Source organism: Pinus tabuliformis, chromosome J, assembly GCF_031772625.1.
Source record: "Pinus tabuliformis cultivar Carrire ecotype Pingquan chromosome J, CPIR1, whole genome shotgun sequence".
NCBI classification, from domain to species: domain Eukaryota; kingdom Viridiplantae; phylum Streptophyta; class Pinopsida; order Pinales; family Pinaceae; genus Pinus; species Pinus tabuliformis.
In genome coordinates this window covers 401,139,138-401,155,363 of record NC_142295.1, presented here as the reverse complement: position 1 = coordinate 401,155,363, position 16,226 = coordinate 401,139,138, and the positions used below count along the sequence as shown (strand labels likewise).

Here is a 16,226-nt window from a genome sequence, read left to right as displayed (position 1 = left end):
TGCATGGTTACATCGGTGATGGGTAGTGTGTGGTATATGGATAGTGGAGCCTCATTCCATATGACCAACAATAAAGAATTTTTCAGTCACTTGGAGGAGAAGGACCTCCATATACAGATCGAGATGAGAGATGATGGAAGGTATAACGTGACTGACATTGGTACTGTTACTTTTCAGAGGGTATCTAGTTCTCCTCTCACATTAAAAGATGTCATGTATGTTCTGCATCTAAAGAAGAACTTAGTTTTAGTTTCTTTGTTGGAGGACTATGGCTATGATGTTATATTTAGCAAAGGAAAGAATTTCCTTCGTCACATAGCCTCAGGACAAGTGAAGTGGATTGAGGTTTAGGTGAAGAACCTCTACAAATTAGATGTAGAAGATTGTGTAGCATTGAGTACAAAAGAAGAGAAGGTGTAGAGCTGAGACATTAGTGAATTATGGCATAGAAGATTGGCCCATCTTCACCATGGAGCTTTGAAGATCATGCAACATATTGCTATATGACTTCCCAAGGGTGCATAGAGAAGAGAGATACATGCACAGGGTGCACATTGGGGAAGTACACCAAAGCCACCTTTCATGATAAGGACAGTCGAGCACAAACGATCCTTGAAATATTTCACTCAGATGTGTGTGGATTGTTCTCAATGACCAAGCATAGGTATTATGTAATATTTGTATATGATTTCTCGTGTAAGTGCTGGATTTTCTTCATGAAAAAGTAAGATCATACGTTCTCTAAATTTTTTGAATTCAAAGCACTTGTTGAGAAAGGAACTGGAAGGAAAGTGAAGGATCTTATGAGCGATAATGGCAGAGAATATGTGTCAAATGAATTCAAGAAATTTTTTGCATCATAAGGCATTTGACGAGAGTTAATAGCACCCCATAACCAACAACATAATGGGTTGGTTGAAAGGAAGAACATAAGTATTATGGGAGCTACATAGGTGATGTTACATAATCAGGGCCTACCGTTGCACTTGTCGGCTGAAGCATGCAACACAGTTGTATATGTCCAGAAAAAGAGTCGGCATTAGATTCTCGAGATGAGTACACCAGAAGAAGCTTTTTCAGGTAAGAAACCAGATGTGGCACACTTTAGGATCTTTGGTTCATCAATTTATTGTCATGTTACCAAGGATGCAAGGAAAAAGCTAGAACCAAAAACTGAGTTGGGCATATTTGTGGGGTACACTGATACACCTCACAACTATCGAGTGTACTTGTAATCTCATAGGATGACAATGGTTTGTAGAGATGTGAATTTTGATGAAGAGAAGTCCATGAGATGTTCCCTTGAGAGGGAGCTTCAATTACATGCAGATGAGGAGCTTTTAGCTCCAAAGGAAGAACCTCAGGATGATGTGGAGTAGCCACATGCAGAGGAGCATAGAGTGGAAGTACCCACTCATGCAGAGACTTCCAGAGATGGAAGGAAGCGTATTAGATAAGATGACAGACTAATGCATGACGCTACAGATAATGTGGGAGCACTCACATGACAACAAAGGCAGAGGAGGTCACTAGATAGGTACATTAGCTACATGGCTCTAGTGAGCGAGAGTGTAGAGATTGAGCCATCCTGATTCAATGAAGCAGTGCAACGACTAGTATGAGTTGATGCCACATTAGAGGAGTATGACTCCATTATCAGAATCAATGTTTGGGAAGTGGTCCCAAGACCAGTAGACAAGTCAGTGGTGAGTTCCTAATGGCATTACAAGGTAAAGCAAGTAGCAGATGGGAGTGTCAAGAAACACAAGGCCATACTTGTGGCCAGACGGTTCTCTCAGGTGGGGGGAATTGATTATGAGGTGAATTTTTCTCCAGTAGCAAGGCACTCTTCAATCAGATCTATTCTATCTCTTTCAATGCAGATGGGATGGAAGATACATCAGATGGATGTGAAGGCAACATTCCTCAACAGAGTAATTGAGTAAGAGGTGTACATTGAGCAAACAAAAGGATTTGAGACCTTCAACAAAGAGTCGCATGTGTGTAAACTCAAGCGAGCGCTATATGGATTGAAACAAACACCCTGTGCTTGATACACCAAGATTGGCAGTTATATCACCAGGTTGAGCTTCACCAAAATTTAAGTAGATGCAAACCTTTACCATATTGTAGTTGAAGGTAAATTATTGATTATAGTATTATATGTCGATGATTTAATTCTAACAGGTGATGAGAAGCTAATCAAATCTTGCAAAGAGGATCTTGCAAGAGAATTTGAGATGAAGGACTTGGGGTTCATGCATTATTTCCTTGGTATGGAAGTATGGAAAGGAGATGAGGAATTGTTTGTCTCTCAGGGAAAGTATGCTAATGAGACACTGAAGAAGTTCCACATGGAGAGCAACAAACACATGGAGGAAGGAAGATGCTACTTCAAGTGAAGTAGAGGAGATTGTTATTTACAGGAAGCTTGTGGGGTCACTTATGTATTTGGTGAACACATGAACATACATATGTTTTGCAGTTAACCAATTTAGTCAAACAATGGTTAAGCCAACCAAACTTTATTGGAAGGCAGTTAAACATGTGTTGAGATACCTCAGAGGCACCACTCAATTTGGTCTTTAGTACAAACAAACAGAGGGAGTGAAGTTGCAAGGCTTCACAGATGCAGATTGGGCAGGGAGTCCATCCGACAGGAAGATCACATTAGGGGGAATCTTCAGTATTAGGTCAACAACAGTTTCTTGGTACAACAAGAAGCGGAGATCAATTGCACTCAGTTCGATAGAAACAAAGTACATGGCTGCTAGTCAAGCAACTTGTGAGGTTATTTCGATGAGGAAGATCCTTGTTGGGTTATTTGGTCAGTAGATGGATCCTATAGTGATTCATTGTGACAATCAAAGTTTTATCAAACTCTCTAAGAATCCATTTTTTCATGATCGGTCCAAGCATAAGAACATTTGATATTACCATCTACGAGATTGTGTGCAGAGGATAATCATGTTGTTGGAGTAAATTCCTAAAGAGGAACATGATGCAAACAACTTGACTAAGGCACTGTCAAGAGGCAAATTCGAGTTCCATAAAGGCAAAATTGGGGTATCTGATAATCCCTTTCTTGTTGAGAGGGAGTGTTGAAAATGCAACAAAAAAATCCTAATTTAATTTTGTCCTTGAATTAAATTAGGAATAAAATTGTAATTCCACATCACAAGACAACTTGTACGAGTTAACTAAGTTAATTTGACTTAGTTGGATCAGTTAATTTGAGTTGAGGGTCTAACTTGAGTCATGTAGAGTGTCTCCTACTTTATAGGAGCCCTGGTTGAGTTTATTTTGAGTTGTAATTAATTAATTCAGTTTAACTGTTTAAAGTTAGTTAAATTAGTTCCAACTGATGGAGGAACTAGTAAGAGGTCAAACAATGGGGTGTTGCTTCATGTGTTCAACTAGTTAACCGACAATTCACTCATAAAAAACTCATACATGTCAGATCTGAGAGTTACCCAGTTGATATTGGAGTTTAAGGGCAGTGTACTATCAATTGTATAATCATCTAAATTTTACAGGTGGTGCATGCAGTCAGAGGAAGGCCTATGAGGATTGCGCAATTCATATTGAGGAATTTCCCTAATTAATAGGGGATAATTCCCAAGGAAACAACACAAGGAAATAGGGACTTGGACAAGCCAAAATTTGGTGAAGTATTGGCCTAGGCTTGTCTAGGAAGCAATGAGACAGATAGAGATAGTGCAGAGGTTGCTTGGGCTTGAGAAAAGCATTGTAATCTTCTCATATTTTCTTACTAATGAAATATACAAATAAAAGGGGTTTTTAGCTGTGGCTTTCCCTAGGAAATCATTGTGCAATGTGTTGATTGAATTCTTTCTCTTGTATGCTTCGTGATTTCTTGATCAATTAATTGTTCCCACTTATGAGTAGAGTAGATTCAAGTCTTTTGTTTTAGAAAATTACATAAGCAGTTTGAATCTACAAGGAATTTCTACAATATAAACTAATTAGGAGGTAGAATATTTTTACAAAAGTACCAAAAAACATTTTATAATTTGCATATTAGAGACTAGTAAGATTCACGAAGGTTTCTAAACTTTTACATAAATATATCCTTAAAAATTTTCTTGCTTTGGGGTCTATGACTTATCCTTTTCTCCATAAACTGGTTGAGGGATCGAACCTTAGATTTTTTGGTTTGCATTATTTCACATCACTTTGATCACCAATTGAGCTGTCCCATAGAATTTTATTATATGTTAAATTTTATTTTATTTAATTTTTAAAATTAATTTATTTCACAAAGATTATTTATGTCCAATTATTAAATAGTAAGTTATAAAATATGTTTTGCTTTATAATTAAGATGTAAAAAATTTAGTAGTTTATTTTATTTTTATATTAATAAATTTAATTAATTTCTCGTCAATCATAATTATATTATATATTTAGTCTTTATTTAACTATAAAATATATTGGATATCATTTTCATGATTAACCAACTGCGTAAGTAAATCATTAAATTATAACTATATCTACTGGCCAATTTTTGGATGATTTTGAATAGTCCACATAACACACATTGCATGGGATGATAGGGGTGAAGAAGTGGGATTAATACACAACATCAATCATCACCCAATAATATTTGGCTTAAGTGTGCTTAATTACGGATTTTTCTGCACAATACCTATCTCAAGTGCACTAAAGTTTTCTCCACGATCAAGCCCACTTAGCTTGTTGCCCTATTTGCAAAACCTTAGCAGTATTGTACCAAATGAGGAGCTCCCTTCAGTCTTTTTCATTTAAGCATGAGGCTTTCACACTGCAACATATTAGATATTATTTTCAAGGTCAACTAACTGCCTAGGCTAAATCTTTAAACTATGACCATATCCATGAGCGTTAATCTCAAGTGACCAACTTTCTCATGATTTTGAATAGTCCACATAGTACTCATTACATCAGGTGATGTTTACATGGGTAAATAGTCAAGAAGTCACCGCCCTCAGGGCTTGCACCTTGCACCTAGTAACCAGGATTTCTGGGGAGCTTACCCATCCCAAGATTCCTTTGGCTCAAGCTCACTTAATTGTGGAGTTTTCCCCACAATCAAGTCTACCTAGTTGGCTACCACATTTGCAAAACCTTAACAAGTATTGTACCATATGAACTAAAACTCCTTTAACTCTAAATTTCCATTTAAATATGGAGTTTTCCTACTACAACATATTAGATATCATTTTTGAAATTAACTAACCACATAAAATAATTAATTAAACTATGACCAATTCATAAATATAGTATCTAATATGTTGCACTATAAAATTTCCATACTTAAATATTATATATATGAATGATTAACCTACTATATATTATAAAATTAATCTTATACTAGTGTAATAATTTAATAAATAAAAAACCATGCAAATGTTACTCATAATATTATTTTAAAGAATAAATGATTTTATAAACTATTTTTAGAATTATAAAATGGTATAATAGAAATATAATTAGTCATTTCAATTATAACTATAAATATTTATATATAAAAATAATGGAAGATATTTGATATACAATGTTGTAAATAAAATTGAAAAATAAAAATTAACAATATTTAGTTTTATGATAATTTCAATGATCTCTAACAAAAAATTGCTTCATATTTTCATACTTTTCTTATTAGGAGTATATAAATTTAGAAATTTCTAACTTCTCTTTCCATGAATTTATTATAACACCTATGTTAAATTTAACTCAATTACTCTTTCCATGAATTTATTATAACACCTATGTTAAATTTAACTCAATTACGGATTCTAAAATATTCTGAAATCAAATAAACAAAAATGAATGAGGTCACTCGGAACTCTTATCCATCATGAACCCGTAATCGAGACAAAATGGCTTAATACCTATCAGAGTACGGATATCTTGAAATTGTGAATTTATGTGTTAATAATAATACTTATTAGAGTAGGTCTTAGGTCTTAGTGTAAAAATTATGTTTTTTGGTTTGAAAGTTATGGAAATTTCAGTAATATTTTGAAAAAAATTGGTAGAGCTTTTTGTAAATTTAAATAAAAGTTATTAAAATTTATAACTTTAGGTGTTTCTTATTTTTTTATGGTGCTGAATCTATTTCCACCATCAAAAACATGATTTAAACACTGCATCTACAATATTTTATTTTATTTTTACCTAAATTCCTAACACTTTTAGTTCTCCGAACAATTCCTCCGGCTCAATAAACGACTTCATTAAAATACGACTTCATTAAAATATGAATATCTTAAAACTAATTCATCCTATTTTGAAATTTGAAACATCAACGGTTAATATAGAAAAATATTGAGAACAAGAAATTCCGTAATTTGCATTGGCGATACACGACTATCTCTTTGAAGTTTGAATTACTGATGATACAAAAATTTGAATAAAAGAAATTCGTAGTTTTTTCCTTTGCATTTGAATTTACAATAATATTTTGCATTTGTATTTACAATAATATTTGTTATCGGAAAGGGATTTCATTATTCCAATAAAAGATGATATAATTAATAAAAAAAATTAAAATTTCAGTTAATGGAGTAAAACCTCTTTAAGCATCATTCCATCATGCACTGCACTTAATCATCGAGATAAAACTGTGTTATCAAATTAATAATTCATCCAGCTACTAAAATAAATCGTAGCATAGCCTAAATAAAGGTGAAGTTACTAATGGGGATATGGATGGTTAACTAAGTAGTATAGCATTTAATACTTGTAAATTAATATTAACATTGGGATGGTTCACTAAATAGCATACGAGTTAATATTTGTAAATTAATATTAGTATTAGTTTAGAATTCCAATATAATTAGGCCGATAGGCCTTCCTTTGAAAGGGACTTTCGTCGTCTTTTTGTCCCTGTGATTGACACGTGTCTTCCACATTCAGCGAGCATCTGTATAGAGAGAGCTTCCATTTGACATATGTGCGCACCGCCGGACTTCGAGAAGAGTCAGTTTGAATTAGGTATAGAATTTATTGCTGGATAATGCGTTGTGCTCCAGCTGTGATGCAAAACGATCATGTTTGCTCAGGATTGTTTACTCAGGAGTCAGTTTCTTGCACGACAGCGGACTATTAAATTTTACAGGTAACTAATTCCCTTATGCTGGTCTGTTCTTTCGATTCTGCGTTCAGTTCGCCGTTAATTTGCAGCTAAGGGTATTTTTTTTGCAACAGATGCATTAACCATAATTTTTGTTCATGAATTATTCACAGGGGTTACTGAGTGCAGGGCTCGAGTCGCTTGGAGGCTCACACCTGCAGCAATGGCTTCACCCGATACGGTTATGTATCCACGCTGGCCGTGCTATGAAACCCTAAGACGGGTGTTGTTCATATTAAATGGGGTTACCGACTCTGCAATTTTTGATTGACAGTCTAGGTAGGAATCCAGGGTTTTGTTTTAAAAACAAGGGTTCTATCAGGATGTATGTAATTTATAAGCTCCATGAACTCATTAGCCTGGACATTTATTCCTGCATTATAATTATATAGTTTCTGCTGTTTCATTTGATGGTTCTATTCTTGTCCTAAAAGTTTTTGGGTTCGTCGCTTGGTAGTAATACCTCGGCTATCAGTTGAAACCCCATTTAAGTGAATTCAGTTTGTATTTTAGTCGACAAGCTTTTATAAATTTTTATACTGTTGTGGCCATGCTTTTTCTTCACCTCACCTACAGGATAATATGCGTTGCATCTCTCATTCTTTACTTTTCTTTTGTGTGCTGAGATATTAATCCCAATACAGGAAAATTTGGGGATTTGCAGTCAATTATAATTATTGTCTTATAACTGCTAGACTATTTGCTGTAAGTTTTCTGGTATCCACCACAGAGGGGTTCTGTCCCTGTTCTTGCTGGTTGTCCTACCATTGCAATCCACTACGTTTACTTTTCAAGTCGTAACCATTTATCCTCGTCCGCTTTTGGGTTCTCTTGTAAGGGTAACCACTGCCAGAAGGGTTGTTTTCCACCTTCCCATATTTCAAAAGCAGATAGCAATGACAGGGATTCTGCTGTCGAGCCCCCTTGTCCTCAGACTTCGGGCTTTGTACATAGCTTCAACCCTGCCTAGGATTTAACTATCCCATTAAACTTACTCGTCTGGTCACCACCCTGCACTGGGGTTTTTCCTATACTTGCACTCTGCATGCATGCGTTCAATAAAACTCAGAGCTGGGAATACAACGCGAGGGTTTTGTTGTCCAGTCTACCCTGGGGACTGTCAGAAATTCAGGTTCTTTGGGGAGAGTGTCCACAGATTTTCATGTTTACAGTAGCCTCAAGATGAGATTTGGTGCCCCTCAACAGTCGTCTTTGTCTCTCCCTTTGGCGTTAATCCTGGTAAAGTCTGTGTTCCTACTTTCAGTTTTCAGGGGTTTTCTCAACTACCAGAAAATGTTAAGCTTTCAAGGTAAGCTGTCTACAATTTGAGTTATGTCTTGTTTATTTTCACAGGGATCTTTGGTGACGGTCAGCACCCCTAACGTTATTTCGTTTTCCTTTTCTATAGTTTCCTACTTTCTTGATTATCTGGCTTTCGTAAGATTTATATGTAACTGTATCTCTTTGCTGCTATTATTTCATTTGTCAGCTTAATAATAATTCCACCGAGTAGAATTTTAAGAAAAAGAGAATACTACCGACAGAGACAGTTACCCTGTAACCTAAGTTTTGACCCCTTTTAAAATAAGGATAAAATGCACAGCTATTCCATCCGTTAACTATTTAAACCAAGAACTGCTTCTCTGATAAAGGAAAAAGGCTATTTTGTTGCATATCCAGTCTTCTTCATATCTTGTGTTTCTGTGGGTTCCCTTGATAATGAAACTCCTCAGCTTAATAGTATATGTTTGTATGCCTCGACTTGAAATGGGATTCTCTTTTGCTGATATTTAATTCTTATTTAAACAGGGTATCATTTTACAGACTTACAGTCCATCAGCCTCGCAGACAAGCAAGTCAGTTGCTTGTAGTAATACTCTCTGTCAATTAAAAAATGAATGCTCCAAACTTAGTGATCAATGCCCATACAGCGTTCAATATCTCTCTGCAAATACATCCACTGCAGGAACTTTAGTGGAGGATATTCTTTATCTGACTCTTGGAGATGGGTCACAGGAAGGAATGGTGAAGGCATCTATCACGTTTGGGTATGATTTGTTTCTTGTTGTTGAAAGTGAATATGATTGTTCTGAAGATTTAGTGCTCTTCCTGTTCAAAGCAGTTGATAATGAGGTCATTTTTCGGTGTAATATTTTAAGACAGTTGAGGCACAGAAAACTCATACTGCTCCTCTCTACAGGACTAGAATTTTTAGAAGTGGGTTTTCTTCCTCTAGATTTCAGTCCGAGGCCATACTGAATTAGACCATGTGACATGACCTGAAAATTACTCTGCACTGTCAATGTTTTTCCATTCTTAAGTGCTACACATGAATGAACACTCGTTGAGTGGGTCTTTGCTTGTTGCAATTGATAGGTGTGGAAGTGTACAAACAGGCTCATTTCTACTAGGTGCGGCTCCTGATGGTCTACTTGGGCTTGGCATTGATGATATCTCTGTCCCGAGCATTTTGTACAATTCAGGCCTTGTATCAAATTCTTTCTCTATGTGCTTCCCAGACGATTCAAATGTTGGAAGGTTTGCCTTTGGAGATAAAGGGAGTTCAGACCAAAACAAAACTCCTTTTTATAATACATCGTGAGTGTCAGCTCTATGCATTCAACCCAATTTTTTTAAAAGTACTTCAGAGTTACCATTTAGACTCTTATATCATAAGGTGTTTATTGGATTGCAGCTCATCAGCATATAATGTAAATGTGACAGACTTTTACGTGGGAAATGCCAATGTCAAAACAGACTTTCAGGCCCTTTTTGACACTGGCACCTCATTTACACAGTTGGCTGATCCAGTTTACAAAAACCTTACATCAAATGTGAGTGATTACAGATTTTTTTTTTTTTTTTTGTATATAATCCCCCTTTTGGAGATTTTCCCAATTGACTAACGAGTTTTGAAGGTAATAGTATCATATGCAGACACAGAACTCTCCATTGGCAGTTGATAATTCAAGCATTCCTTTTGAGTTTTGTTATAGTGTCAGGTTGGTTGTAATCATACAAAACATTTATTCATCTTGTTTGAGAAACATTAACTGTCTCATTATTGAGAAAGAACTAATATCCTTACCCCTATCTGTGCAGCAACAGTCAAAGCATTAACCAAGGGCCTAATATATCTTTCAACTTCTACGGAGGAAACAACTTTCCTGTTATTCAACCATTGATCTCTCTTTTGGACACGGTAGAATTTTCAATACTACGTCTTGCCTATTTAAGGGTGCTCCTGACTAAGCAGTAAACCCCTTTTTGTTAAATAGAAGGGTCTATGCTGATGCTTCATCTTTGCAGAAACCTTGTTTGTATGGGTATACTAGTCTGGAAATGATTACAATGAGGGGTTACCTTTACTCAATGAAGGTTCAGATGTTTCACTTGTACCTTCCTCCTCAGGAGGCATGCATTTATGGATGGATATACATGAGTACTTTGCCAACTTGAAATGCTGGAGACTAAGCTTAAACAGATTTGAGATTCTTTCTTGCAATTATCCGGCACCAACATTTCTTTACTTCATCATTTTTCTTCTTTAATTTGGTGTTCTTGCAGTGACTAGTTGCAGTGGCTAATTTGTTCCTCTTATTAGTTTTCTTGTATGCCAATTAAACAATTGTTTTATCCAATTGGGCGGAAATGTATGTGACTCACACCTGGTCATTCAAGTGTTTTTTCCATGCAAACTGAACAGTTGTTCTGTTTATTTGAGAAGGAATAGAATAGCTTTTAAATATCCTGAGCAAAAGCATTGAATTGCTTTTGGAAAATATGGTAATGCCACCGGGAAATATAATTATAATTTGTGTACCAAAGCATTGAAAAGCAATCTCGGATGGAAATATAAAATTTAAATTTGCCAATACATATGGTATACGACATACATATCTACAAATATTATCCTCAGACCAATTTTCCAATTTAAAAAATCTATCGACCTCTCTTTGCACTTTTTAGGGCAATTGCTAGTATACGACTTTTACAACCGATTCCAGCAATGTACATACACAGACTCAAATTAACGCGATACAAATAAGTGCATAACATTTGGAATTGGCTTAACCTCTTGGTCCGAGAAGGAGAAACTGTATCTATCTTCCAGATTTTGAATAAACTAACATAAAAAGAAAGGTTGTTTTTATTGGACACCTGTTGGCTTCTGGCAGGGAGGGGATGGGGACCAGAGTGTGTCGATGTTGACGGTTTGTCTCGCAACTGCCACGGTGGCACCCACGAATAAGCAGCACCAAGTGGCTTAGATAATTAAAACGCTCTTAAATTTCCGAAATGAATGTCATTCATTCGTCGCGGGGACTACGTTGATAAGGACGCTGCTCAGCACGCTGGATGAGCCAATGACAGGGAGGCACGTTTTAGTGAATACAAATATTATCTTATTCTTCTAATCGACACGCGTCCCGGGGACAGTGGCGGGAATGGGGAGCCGTGTCTCCCATAATGAGGATCTATCTGTCCACTCCGCTGTTAATTGCGAGATAGGAAAGCCATCACGCTAAACGTTGTCGTTTTAAAGGGCTACCCACCTGTCTCTTTCTCCATATTTAAATCAGTTACCACAACCATCCTCCCCACACAGCCATCCAGTGGAATATAAGCAGGCCCAGACTCCTCATATAAACACCCAGTGGTTTCTGCTTTTCCAACCACCAAGCAGCATTAGAGTGTTAGAATAGTAGTGAGTATCAGAATTTGTAAATGGGAGGGTATAAATTTCTTGTATGGCTGCTGCTTCTGATTGATTTGTGTTCATCAACAATGGTGGAACAGCAGCCTCTTGTTTTAACTTATCACAATGGTCCCCTGCTGACTACTGGACTCACTGTGGATGTCCACGTGGTTTGGTACGGCAGATTCACTTCTGCTCAGCGTTCCATCGTGGGGGACTTTGTGCGGTCTTTGGGAGCCAGTAAGGCCAAGGAGCCGTCTGTGTATAGCTGGTGGAAAACTACTGAGGGATACAGTGGTTCATTCAACAAGTCCGCCGCAATTGCAACCACAACGCTGGGAAAGCAGAAGTTGGACGATGGCTATTCTCTTGGCAGGTCCCTGAAGCGCAGCCACATTGCGGCTCTGGTGGAAACGGCGATTGTTTCCGGAGCCTTGCCGGAGAATGGCAATGCCGTGTATTTGGTTCTCACGTCCGATGATGTTACTGTGGAGGGTTTCTGTATGAGCTGTGGATTCCACGCTAGTCTCTTGCCGAGGAAGAATGTTCATTTACCCTACGCCTGGGTAGGGAACTCCGAAACTCAATGCCCGGGGCAGTGTGCGTGGCCGTTTCATCAGCCCATCTACGGACCCCAGACTCCTCCCTTGGTGGCACCAAACGGAGACATGGGCATTGATGGGATGGTCATTAATATCGCCACCGTTGTGGCAGGAGCAGCCACCAATCCATTCAACACTGGCTACTTCCAAGGGGATGCTGCCGCACCAGTAGAGGCCGTGTCCGCCTGCCCCGGAATATATGGAAAGGGAGCATATCTGGGGTTCCCTGGGGAACTAGTTGTGGATAAAACGACGGGGGCAAGCTTTAATGCGTATGGAGTTAATGGGAGAGAGTTTCTGCTGCCAGCGATGTGGGATCCGGTTACCAGATCTTGCAAGGCCTTCGCGTGATCATCTTTGTAATTGTGGCCAAAGTAAATAGAGGTGCTCGGAGCACATGGAAGTTTTATGGAGGCGGGGTGAAAGAAGTAGATAGGGAGACACATCATCCCTTTGTATTATTGTATTTTATTTATATTTATGTTTTTCTTTTTCTTTGTATTATTGTATTGGATTTATTGTATTTTATTAATAGGTATGTTTTTTAATTTATATAAGAAGATGATGATTAATTAGAATTTTTTAACTCTTAAATTAGAAAAGTACTCTTAAATTATTATAGTTTTATAGTTTTGTTGAGTTAAAAAGATGAAGAAGATTGGTAATGAAGAGAGATGTAGATAATTTTGCTTTTTGAAATTAAGGTTGATCATCTTTTCTTAAATCATACTTTTTTCCTTTTAACTTTTTATTTTCAACATAATTACTTTAATTACTTTTTAGAATATGGAAGTAATCAAAATCCTAATTTTATCTAAATGTTTTATTTTTATGTTTAAAATGAAATTAGAAAAACACTCTCAAATTACTATAGTTTTGTTGAGTTAAAAAGATTAAGAAGGTTGGTAGTGAAGAGAGAGATGTGAGATAATTTTGGTTTTTGAAATTTGGGTTCATCACCTCCTCTTCATATCACACTTTCATTTTTCCTTTTAACTCTTTATTTCACCATAATTTCTCTTTAGAATGTAGAAGTAATAAAATTCTTAATTTTATCCAAATTATGTAAGATAATCTCATTCTTTACTTTCCAATGAATCCCACCCTCACATAGTGGAAGGTGGGAGTTTTGGCTAGAGTTAGAAACAATTTGGCATTCATGTTGTTTATTTTTTTCTTCTACATAAGATACATAGTCATAACCATGCTTTCATTGAGGAAATAATTGCTTCAATCAAGGGGATATGGTAGGGAGTATTTCCTTTAATTTTGAGGTTGTAGGTTATAAATTGCTTTTTGATTTGTTCAATTTTTATCCGTTAGGTATAAAAACACCGAAAAATATCACATCCATATAGAATAAGAGGAGTGACAAGGGTCTCAAAGAGGGGTTCTTTTAATCTCAAATCCAAAGATTTGTCATCAAAGTAAGATTTTCAACCTTCATTTATGTTTTTTTATCCCAAATCCAAAGATTTTTCATCAAAGTAAGATTTTCAACCTTTACTCTCCAATGGTGTAGTCAAGATTGGCTTATCGCGTCCTCACATAGTGGAAGGTGGGAGTTTTGGCTAGAGTTAGAAACAATTTGGCATTCATGTTGTTTATTTTTTTCTTAGACATAAGATACATAGTCATAACCATGCTTCATTGAGGAAAGAATTACTTCAATCAAGGGGATATGGTAGGGAGTATTTCCTTTAATTTTGAGGTTGTAGGTTATAAATTGCTTTTTGATTTGTTCAATTTTTTTTCCATTAGGTATACAACCACCGAAAACATCACATTCATATAGAATAAGAGGAGTGACAAGGGTCTCAAAGAGGGGTTTTTTTAATCTCAAATCCAAATATTTTTCATCAAAGTAAGATTTTCAACCTTCATTTATGTTTTTTTATCCCAAATCCAAATATTTGTCATCAAAGTAAGATTTTCAACCTCTATTTATCATTTTCTCAGTGCTATAATTCCAATTGAGCTTATGATGGATGTTAATTCCTAGATATTTGTACGAAGAAACTTCCTCCAAGGAGCTATGGTCATAAATGAAAACATCATAAGTGATGTCTTTGGATTTAATTACCATGACTTTAATTTTGTTGGTATTTACAATCATATCCATCTTGGCACAAAAAACATGGACAATTCTAAGATGCTTGAGAGAATCAGAATGTTTTCTTTCCAAAAGAACAATATTATTAGCTCAAAGGAGAAGAATTATGACCATCAACACAATCTCCATCTTCCAAAAGCTCTTTAAACTTATAGATGTATATGCCAAAAACAGTGGGGGATAAAGGAAACCCTTGCTTGATTCCAATATTGCAATTAATTTCCTCCAACAAACCCTCAGTGGTCTTAAGATTTGCAATAACATTCTCATATAACCTTGTCACGCAATGCTCATCTCGACAATAACCATTATTTATTCTAGCCTATTTTATAATTCGTCCTAGGAATGGTGTCAAAAGATTTTCTAATGTTAACAAAGAATAGAGATTGGCAATAACATTCTTGTATAGCCTTGTCATACAACGCTCATCTCGACAAGAACCATTATCTGTTCTAGCCTATTTTATAGTTTCGTCCTAGGAATGGTGTCAAAAGTTTTTCTAATGTTATCAAAGAATAGAGATCATTTTTATTATTGTGGTATTCATGTGCAATTATCCTACAAATAACAAGATGCTTCATTGTTGAATGATATCTCCTAAATCTGACTTGACATTTATTTTTTTATTATGGCTTTCCATATATATAAAATGAATTTTAAATTTTAAATAACCTTTTAATTAAAATAAATTTATACTAATTAAAATAAACTTATATTAAAATATATAAAAAAATCTTTTGTAAATGTTTTTATTTATTTTTTATAATATTATTTTTATATAAAATATTTATATGTTATTATTTAAATTTTATTAAATTTATTAATATTAAATAAACATTTCTATTTTTAATATATTATATAAATTGTGAATGTTGAAATTCCCATTGTAAACTTTGTAGGGAAAAACTAAAAAACATTTAATTTTTACTAAACACTCGTGTGAGTGTTCGCTCCTCACTCAATGACTATAAGGGAGTCCATCATCTGACTATCATCATAAAATATTACAAAGAAATATTATCTTAAATATGACATAACTAGCTAGAAGCTATTACTTTTAATCATAATATAATTTACACATGAATCCTCGAACACTATGCCCTTGTACTCTGGTTCTTCCCATCAGAGGATTATCTTACATTTGACATTTCATCAATCTACTGCCATAACATTAAACATAATCTATCCTTTGCATACGTTATAATCTTTCTTCATTGCTACCATCAACAAACTTAGATTTCATGATTAGATAAAATATTAATCAATAAGTAGTCTTTATCGATGATGTTTCAAACATCTTTTCATGTGCATGAATAAACTATAAACAAAGTATCAAGACATGGTTATTTTAACAACACTGCACATGCATTAATTAAAAACAGATAATCAGAACATGCCTATTCGTTTTTACATGTATATGGTTTTGACACATGTATGTCCATCTATAACTCGCACGTGTAAGGTAAAATGTATAAATATTACAGAGGCACGCTCCTTGTCCCTATTTCACATGTAATGAGAAAGGGATGTAGTGACACTCTTCATAAACACCACAATTTCTATCATATTATTTGCATAAGAACACCTTCTTTTACAAAACAACAAACCACTGGAATTACCCATATTTATTTAAATTCACTGATCACAATAGTTGTGCATGAAAATACATATGTT

At 35.4% G+C, this 16,226-nt stretch overlaps 1 protein-coding gene and 1 pseudogene across 3 annotated transcripts; both read left to right on the top strand.

Annotated features, from left to right (window-relative positions):
* The first annotated feature begins 8,450 nt into the window (after positions 1 to 8,450).
* On the top strand, positions 8,451 to 10,506 carry LOC149227485 (aspartyl protease family protein 1-like). 3 transcript variants are annotated; one of them, XM_089375513.1, is made up of 6 exons: positions 8,451 to 8,506; positions 8,948 to 9,186; positions 9,515 to 9,736; positions 9,834 to 9,972; positions 10,064 to 10,140; positions 10,241 to 10,506. In XM_089375513.1, the coding sequence occupies exons 1-6, from the start codon at positions 8,471 to 8,473 to the stop codon at positions 10,395 to 10,397; spliced, it is 870 nt and encodes a 289-aa protein (XP_089231639.1). In that variant the 5' UTR covers positions 8,451 to 8,470; the 3' UTR covers positions 10,398 to 10,506. The 3 variants fall into 3 exon arrangements, with proteins under 3 accessions (XP_089231639.1, XP_089231638.1, XP_089231640.1); XM_089375512.1 differs by having other exon boundaries at positions 9,816 to 9,972; XM_089375514.1 differs by lacking the exon at positions 10,064 to 10,140 and having other exon boundaries at positions 9,816 to 9,972.
* A 1,227-nt stretch (positions 10,507 to 11,733) lies between these two features.
* Positions 11,734 to 12,922, top strand: LOC149227484 (protein EXORDIUM-like 2 pseudogene; annotated as a pseudogene).
* The last annotated feature ends 3,304 nt before the right edge of the window (positions 12,923 to 16,226 follow it).